The 8,884-nt window shown below is 28.7% G+C and overlaps 2 protein-coding genes across 3 annotated transcripts; both read left to right on the top strand.

Annotated features, from left to right (window-relative positions):
• The first annotated feature begins 808 nt into the window (after nucleotides 1-808).
• LOC149887130 (uncharacterized) lies at nucleotides 809-4,038 on the top strand. 2 transcript variants are annotated; one of them, XM_090091749.1, is made up of 4 exons: nucleotides 809-1,275; nucleotides 2,751-2,995; nucleotides 3,209-3,346; nucleotides 3,484-4,038. In XM_090091749.1, exons 2-4 carry the CDS (start codon nucleotides 2,758-2,760, stop codon nucleotides 3,717-3,719), a joined length of 612 nt encoding a protein of 203 aa, XP_089947875.1. In that variant the 5' UTR covers nucleotides 809-1,275; nucleotides 2,751-2,757; the 3' UTR covers nucleotides 3,720-4,038. The 2 variants fall into 2 exon arrangements, with proteins under 2 accessions (XP_089947875.1, XP_089947876.1); XM_090091750.1 differs by having other exon boundaries at nucleotides 1,138-1,275; nucleotides 3,245-3,346.
• Nucleotides 4,039-7,467: 3,429 nt separating this feature from the next.
• Nucleotides 7,468-8,612, top strand: LOC145190517 (uncharacterized). Its single transcript, XM_090090225.1, has one exon. The coding sequence runs from the start codon at nucleotides 7,823-7,825 to the stop codon at nucleotides 8,321-8,323; it is 501 nt and encodes a 166-aa protein (XP_089946351.1). The 5' UTR covers nucleotides 7,468-7,822; the 3' UTR covers nucleotides 8,324-8,612.
• The last annotated feature ends 272 nt before the right edge of the window (nucleotides 8,613-8,884 follow it).

The following is an 8,884-nucleotide window of genomic DNA, read 5'->3' as shown; positions in this document are numbered from 1 at the left end:
TTAGATTAGGAAAAAGAATAAAGAAATTGGCATAGAAATAAAGTTATTCTATATATTTGAAAAAAAGCTCGTGTTTATATAGAGACTAAGTTGTGAATATTTGAAAACCGACTTAAAATCTAATAAATAAAATTGACTTATAAAATAAAAAAATAAACAAAATGTTGCAACATAAACTAAGCTCTAAAAGAATAGACAAATTATCCAGAAATGTTTTGACTATCCCACCATGTTTTTACCAAGAAATGTCCCTTTCAAGACTCTCCTCCTACCATTACTTTATAGAGAAATTTTGTCTTCCCTCCAAAAATAGCGAGCAAAAATATTACTACACAATTTAAATCACAACGTAAAGCTAATTAATAGCTTGGACTCTTACTAAGCATTAGCGTTTTGACTTTCCGTTGATAACGAATGTACGTACTTCTATATCACTCAGTACGAACTTTTATGTCAGCCATTTGTAATAAATCGAATTTAAAATGACTTTTATACTTATAACAACAAAGTAATGATTCCAGAAGAAGATTTGCGATACTTCACATTGATTATATTACTTTTGTTGCAACGCTTGCAACAAAAGTAATATAACGGTTGCAACCTTCCCCCGGTATTTTAAGAATTGCGACATAAAATAGCAGCAGTTCGAAACAAAACTTCCGTTAATTAATATGGTAAGTTAATACCTTGTTGCTAAACTACCTTAATTCTTAAACTGTTTGAATGATCGATTTTTAGCATCATAATAAAGGTACACAAAGCTCATAATGCGAGCTTATTGATAAAATGCTGAAGTAAAGCGTTAAGAGTATAGTGTGCACCTATCCGTCCGATAAACAGATCATAATGTTGTCATCTTGTAATTTTAGTTTATTTATATTTGCGTTACACGGTTGTGAAGAGTTGATCTTTATTTTTTATTTTTTAGATGATGTAAAGAAGAACTTTATTTTAAATTGCGTAAAATAAACGAACTTTTTTTAACTTAGTTTTAGTAGCGACCGATGTTAAAATGGCATATTTGAATTAAATAGTATTTCTAAGCGTTTAATGAGACTGTTTTTTTTTTAAGTTACTTTTATTGACTTTGTTTCTGCTATTGATTTTATTTTTTTCTGTTATTGATGTTATTGGTTGGCAGAGACACCAGTAAAATTCCTCGCTCCCCCTTTTTGTGTGTGTGTGTGTTTATTTTAACTTTTATTGGTGATAATGAAAGATCGTCGTCTAAAATGAAGAAAGTTGGAATCCATTTTGTTTTTCGACAAACACAAGGTACTCTAATTTCACTTGAGAAAAATAAAAAGCCTTTAAAAACGCTTTTATTCGCCATTTTTTCAATAAAATCAATTTAAATTCCATAATTCAAAAACCACTTCGTCAATACCAGTCACTGTCATGTTTGTTTTTTTTTTGCTTAAAATTAAAACATTTCCCTTCCATTGTATTATTTAATTACAAAATTTTTAAAAATGTAAAAATTTACTAATTATTTAATTGTGCATTTCCAATTTTTTATTTTTTTATTTTGCTTTTTACATTCAAATTTTTTATACACACATGTTTTTTATACACAAAGACATTTCAAAATATTCCTCTAAAAAGTTAAAATAAATAGCAGTAAAAAAAGTTATAAGCTATTGTGTTTCACTTTTTTTTCTGTCTAAGATAACAAACTATTTCCCACGCTCAAAATAACAAGGTCCATTTCTCGCAGATTCAAACTCCTCTAAGATGATTTTGCCCTACGTATAGTTTGACACAAGCAGGGCAATTCCTTTTTTTGCAACTAAACAAAACTTGATCGAATTTGGGTTACAACAGAACTTGTAGCCTTTGTCTCAAGCAACTGAAATCCAAAACGATTAAGGATAGGATTTTACGGAAACGATTAAGGATTTTAAACTCCAAATAATTGCTCATGTTTGTTGAATGAAAACTTGTCGATTGAAAGAAGAAGTATCAAGGTGAAAGTAAAAACAGTTGTCGAGGTCAATCCAGTGATTTTTTTGTCAAGCTCCAAATTTTTACAATCGAACTTGTAACATGTTTTAGAATTCAATTTTACACGAGGCCGCCTTTTTATTAAAAGTGTTTATCACTTATTTTACTAATTTGTTCGTTAAGCGTTTCTTAAATTCACTCGCATATTATCAGGTGTTCATGAGATTCCAATCAGACGTCCTACTTAAAAATTAATTGTTAAGACTGAAAACCATGCTGATTTGTGTATGAATATTGGTAGAAAAAAAATTTTGATAAGATGACGAGTATTAGAGTTTTGGTAGACTTTTAGTTTTTCTTCAAGCTTGATGGAACACTAACCATAATGGTTAACAGCAAACGCATAAGCGCAATTTACGTGGATTCAAATTTGCTTACCTTCAGATTTGAATCCACTCGTATTGTGTCTGTTCGATTTTTCAACTAATTTTCTTGAGTGAATTTCTAGAAAAGAACTTTTAGAAATAAAAATCTTCTTAATACGCATTTTTCTCTCAGAAACTTTAAAACTCTTACTAATATTCGAAAAAAACAAATCTTAGGAAACGCAATGAACATTTTATTTACATTTAAGCAGATTAAAAAAAGAAAATCACTTAAGTTGCACAGGAGTATGGGAACAAAACTTATGAATTTTTTTTTGATGGATATAGTAGCAAAATTTGTGTTTTATAAATTTTTTTCTTGTTTATAAACCGTGCAGAACTTTCCTCCGGAATTTAAATTATTTATATTTTTATATTTAGTGTTTATATGGATTCAAAACTGCGCGTGTTTTTGCTTTTGGCTTTAGCTTCCACATTCACAGCAACCGGATCCGTTTTATTTGGGTTTACACTTGCGCTTGATTCGTGGAGAACGAAAAATGTTTTCTCTAAAAGTGACAATTATTCCCTATTGCATGTTTCACAAGGCATTCTACATGAATGCGTCAATAACAGGACGCACGCAAGTGTGTGTAGACCGTGGAATTTTGTGGAGGATGTTATAGGTAATTACACCTGTGTATTCTGAGCAACTTCAACAATAATACATACATCAGCGCTTGTTATATAAATACAAAGTGATAAAAAAAAGTTTTTGAGGCTGGATTTACGAGGAATTTGTTAGTTTTGTGACGTTTTGATTAAATCTTTTAGATTTTCTTTGTATTGCGAAATATGTAGGCGATTATTTGTCTGTATAAGAAAAATTTTGTTTTTAGAGTTCCAGGAACTCCTTCTTTCTTTAATAATTTCAGCAGCTGTTTGCGGAGCCTCTAGCTTACTTCCATCATTAGGTGCTTCAACGTCGCGAATACCAAAATTTGTTATTGCAGTTACGGCACTGGAATTCGTATCAAGTAAATGACGTAATATAGACTTTTTTTCCTAACTGACTCGTTTTTTTCACTTACTTATTATTTCAAAAGTATTTATTGCGTTTATAAAACTTAGATCATCAGCTAGAATTGTATGTTTTTTGGTGTTTGCTTACCAGGTCTACTTGGCGCAACAGCTGCAGTACTCTACACGCTGATATATAACAAAGACCCTTGGTCACTGGGTCCTTCGTACTTTATTTTACTTATGGCAACAACTCTCTTGATAAGTGGGTTAATTATTCATTTTTTAATGGGTGAAGTCAGGTTTTTTGGAAAAAGGTTTTTTGTAAAACCATCTCCCACATATCGTTACACAAAGGGTGCATCTGAAGATGTATTAGAAGAAATTTAAGAAAAAAAAATCTTAATTCGGTACACGAAAAATCAATCGGCAAAAGAGTAATGATCGAGAGTATCCTATCAATATCTAAGTCCGTAAGTCGCCGTAGGAATTTAATTGATATTAGAAAAGTGCTGTTTAATGAATAAAAACAATATGTAATGCATTTGAAGTAATCTTCGTTGGTTTAAAAGATCTGAGAAACAATAGAACATTTATTCAGTCACAAAAGAGTATATTTAAGTCATTTTTAAATTGATGACATCATCTCAGAATTATGCACGCAAGATTGATTTTAGTTTTTTTAATTTAGACGAAAAAGTTAAGGGGCTTTGTTATTTTTTACGTAAAAGAAGATCCTCTTTAAAAGATCTCGGATCATCTGACAACCAAGTTGGTTTAACCCTAAATCTAATTTATTTATTAATGGTTTAATTAATCATAAATTAATTATAAATCATTTTAGGCACGCTAATCTTTTCCCCCGATAAACATTTCCCCTTTTTTTTTTTTGCACATAACTTTTTTCTGGAACCTTAAACTTTTTATAATAGTTTTTACACAATTTAGAGCGGAAAATTCTCTACAACACGATGCCACACCATTTTAAAAGTTTTTTTTTTTAACTTTAAATATATGCAAAAGAAACAAAATTGCTGAACTGTTCACCTTTTTTTTTTTTTTTTGTTTACGCTTACCCCAATTTACTTTAAATCTCTAAGTCACTAAACAAAAATTCCCTGTATTCACATTAAGAATTTTTCCCCTAAAGTCTTATACTTTCTTTTAACATACCATCTCCGCTTGACAAGTAAGGGTTATGGGGCTCCATAAACTTTTTTTCAGCGTGCAATGCTCTGGAAACAGAAATCGAAAGTGATGTAAACATTTTTAAAAATTTGGTTTTATCGATGGATGCCTTACTAACTTCTTTTAATAATTTCATAATTAGATATCTTCTGAAAAAACTTAAGTTAGGGCTCCTGTTATAAGCAAGGTTTACATATCTGTAAAAATTTGATTGCGCGCGAAACAACTGAAGAAGAAGCATATTGAAAGAGCAGAATGAGAATTTTGAGGACAGAGTAAGATAAAATGAAAACGTAAAATTTGGAGGTTTTTTTTTTAAACTTAAGTTTAGTAATATACAACTCAGGCTGCTAACGTTGTTTACAGATTTTTATTCTCAAAATAGGTCTAATATTAAATATTTTTATTTTTAGTTGAAACTACACAATAAAAGTTTGAATTTCATGTGCAGAGTTTGTTGCAAACGGCTCGTAAAAAATTAAAATAGAAGTTTTTACTTTGTCAAACTAATGGAAATAGAAAGTGTTCAACCCAAAAAAATAATTCATAAATGTTACTGCACAATTAGTAATGTTAACAAAAGGAAGAAAACGTGATCCCTGTCTTTATTTTTGAAGAGGCATCTACACAACAGCAATTGTATAACGTGCCAGATGGCTGAGAAACTCAGAATATGTTAGAAGCTCGTCGGTTGTATATCATATTGATAGCAGAAAGAGTATTAAAAAAAAATAGCAGCGTCCATTCTGAAAAAAAATCAAATAAAAAAAAATGATGTCAAAACAAACATTGTCAGATCTTCATGCTTTATTTTTAATCTAGATGAACAAATCCACCTGAGGAATGATACTATGGCAATAACTACATTAATTAATCCTAAAATATGTATAAAATATTCAGTCATTTTACTTCCCTCAACTTGACTTTTAAAAAAAGAAAAGAGATAAAGATAAACATTTTTAAAAAAATTTAGCTTTATAGACGCAATAACATTAAGATTTGTGGTGAATTAGAAGTCGAATCAATTCATCATCAGTTCAAGAATTTAAAACGTGTTTATCAATTGATATTGATAAACACGTTTTAAATTCTTGCCTAACAAACTGATTAAAAAGCTTCCTAAAATGTCAACATCTTAAAACGAATCCTAAGAGAAGGAAGTTAATTCCAACTGCACGTAAAAAAGTAGAAAAAAAAAAGAAAAAAAAAAAAATTGCTATAGTTAAAAATACTTCAGACAAAAACATTTTATATTACTCAATAATATTAGTTTTTCTTTTTCTTTTTTTGTCATATTTATAGGAATAATGTCATAAAGTTGGTGAATCATCAAATTATTTCTACTAAAGAAAAAATCATTTCATAGATAAATTTATTACATGAAGAAATTTTTAAATGCTCCATCAAGATATCGGCTACAAATCTGACGGAGGATTATATTTTGCACTGGATTTTTCCTTTTATTTATACATCTATATTTTATTTTTGAATATCTACTTTTGCTTATAAATATATATCTATATTTTTACAAAACAGGCCCCCTGGTCGTAAACGATAAATGTTATCATAGGAAATTGAAACTGCAAATAGTATTGCAACTAATAGAGATCATATTTTTTCGAAAGTTTGTTTGTGAAGTAAACTTGTTAATAATTGTTTGAAGTTTGATGGTCAAAAATATAAAAAAGCGTGTTTTTAAGGATCACAATTATATTTAAAGCCAAACAATACGTTTAAAATATTCTCGACGTGATAAGAGGTCATCGGGAAATTGCGGAGAATTTCACAGCGTGCGTTTTGCAAGAACCAATACGAAATTTCAGCCATTATTTTTAACCATATTTTAATTAATAAAATAGTAATTGAAAGCTATTGTGAAGAAACAAAACTAGTTTTAAAACATTTTTGTGTAATTTGTTATAAAATCTTCCGACGTTAGCAGAAATTTGCATCAAGTGTATTTTTAGAAGAGTATGAAAATGTTAGTATAGTGTTATACGTGCCCAAACGTAAAATATATGCATACAAAAATATACATAAACGTCATAGTCTATATTGGAAAGTACAGCCAAACTTAATTGCTAAACCTTTCTCTAACAAGCTTCATACTAAGCATTGGCGTTTTGTTTTCTTCACCAAAAACATTTTATGTTTTAAACCTATAAAAATTTCTATTTTATTAAACTTCAGAAAAATTCCATATATATTAAAAGATAGGTATAGAACTTGTACTTTATTCGTTAGTAAATAAAAAACCAAACGCTGATGCTTACTTTATCCGGATTGACACTAAGTTGCCAAGATTTCTTAAGTTTTATTTTGATAATTTCTTAAGTAGTAAATTCAGAAAGAATGTCTGTCTTTTTGACCGAAGTTTATCTCAACAATATTCTGATCTTATAAAATAAATTCATAAAAAAAATTATAATGATTTCTCTTAGTCTGATAGACACCAAGAAATGCTATTTATATCAAGAATGTGTTTAAGTTGCAAAAATTTGTCGCCTTCTATTTCCTGATTAAAAAATTCTTAGAACTGATTAGAACGCGTACTCTTTAATTGATCATGTGGCCATAATTCTTTATTTAGGACAATCGCCCCCCTCCCCCAATTCCTCTTTCTCGCCAGACAATTTATTCCTACTACAATGGACGTACCCACATGTAATTTCAGCGTGATTTAACAAGTTAAGTTTTATGATGTAATCTTTATTATTAAATAAGAAATGGTTGGAACTTTTGATACATTATTTTTTCTTTATTTGGTAAACATTTTTTATTTCGATTATGTAAGCAGAACAAGTATAAATTGATATAACAATAGCTTAGGCGCAAACTATCTTCTAAGTATTCACAAATCATTTTATCAGAAATAAATTTTATGTTGGGTTAATGTAACACTAAAGAAATTTTAAGCTTTACTGTCTGTAAGTATTGCTAACTATATTTAAAGTGCTTGTACCTATGTGTGTATGTGTTTATTATAATGTGATTTTTGATAACGGTACTATTATATTTAAAAAATATATATGAATTGTTTAATTAATTTCTGGAATTTTTTATACCATTTTCATAATATGAAATGTGTCATATTTTGAAAGTGAAACCAACATTTTTAAAACTGTAAATATAACTTTTATTTAGTTTATTTCCTTTGAAAAGTGCACATTTTAATTGAACAAATTTTTTCCGGGACAATCTAATTGAAATAAAGTTATAGTTACAAAGTTATAAAATATTACCATCTAGTAAAACAATAAAATAGTTGTAAGAAGTTTTTCTTGGCTTTAGAATTAAATAAAACAATGCTAACGTTAGCTGCTATTGGAGGAAAGGTAAAACTTCCAAAGAATCATTTACTAAATGTAATACTAATTACAAATCACAGAAAGAACTCATCACAGGCAATTTACCCAATAGTTCAGCCTGATAGTATTGAACACTGCTCTAAAATGCTAGAAAAACCAAGTTTTATAACAGAGCATCGAGGTTTGATTATACAAAAATCTTTGCAAAATCTTAGAGAGAGTCGTGTTAAGCTGAAAAGTAACATTCGCTCTATTTTTATCAATGACCCAATGTGTGGAAAAGGTAAAAATGGAGCAAGCTTATTTTTATATGAGATAATTCCTCTAGTTAAATATCATAACCCAAATGTAAAGGTGGTTTGTACAAAAGATGAAACCTTACCATGGAATCTAGAAGTTGGATTTGAAAATGATACAGTAACTATACCAGTTGAGACCAGATCTTACAATAAAATCCTAGAAGATTTCTTTGATCTTGCTAAAGAAAAAAATTTGTAATACGTTTTTTTTTTGTTTTTTTTTTTAATTGAGTCTTTTGTTATCTAAGTATTTGTTTTTTGTATATAAATTATTAGCTTATGAAGTCCTGTCCTGGGTAAGAACTAATAATAATGTAATATTAGAATAATTTAAGTTGCTGTCTTCATTCAGTATTATAGCTGTTTTTTTTTGCAAGGCAATAAAGTGTAGTAAGCTAAGCTCACACCAACCCTTCACATGTCTGAGTATAGTAGCACCACTTAAATGGCCTAAAACACTCCAAATCTGGTTCTGAATACTTACAAAATTAGTACATTTCAAGCTAATAGATTTTTTTTTTTTTTTTTTTTTTTTTTTTTGTGCATAAGAAACATTTAGAATATAGTTTTACATTTAAAACATGTCAATATTGTGCATGTATATGCATGTAAAACATAAAAAATCAAAGTAGGTTTTATATGTTATATAAAACCTACTTTGATTTTTTTTCTAAAACTTTAATTGTACAGCTATATGCAAACAATCTTTTAACCTTTTTCATAGTGTTATTACCGATTTAGTTAAAGAAATATAATTTTT

This window comes from Hydra viridissima, unplaced genomic scaffold (assembly GCF_058129835.1).
Source record: "Hydra viridissima isolate aposymbiotic clone 2 unplaced genomic scaffold, HvirCarnegie_v1 scaffold_6, whole genome shotgun sequence".
Lineage (NCBI taxonomy): Eukaryota > Metazoa > Cnidaria > Hydrozoa > Anthoathecata > Hydridae > Hydra > Hydra viridissima.
The sequence above is the reverse complement of the archived record's forward strand: the minus strand, read 5'-3'. Positions and strand labels throughout refer to the sequence as shown.

Bases quoted from the DNA above. Each gene is read 5' to 3' on its own strand.
- LOC149887130 (XM_090091749.1), top strand. From the start codon at position 2,758: ATGGATTCAAAACTGCGCGTGTTTTTGCTTTTGGCTTTAGCTTCCACA. The intron at 2,996-3,208 runs GTAATTACACCT...TTTTGTTTTTAG, and splicing joins TTTTGTGGAGGATGTTATAG to AGTTCCAGGAACTCCTTCTT. The intron at 3,347-3,483 runs GTAAATGACGTA...TTTGCTTACCAG, and splicing joins GGCACTGGAATTCGTATCAA to GTCTACTTGGCGCAACAGCT.
- LOC145190517 (XM_090090225.1), top strand. From the start codon at position 7,823: ATGCTAACGTTAGCTGCTATTGGAGGAAAGGTAAAACTTCCAAAGAAT.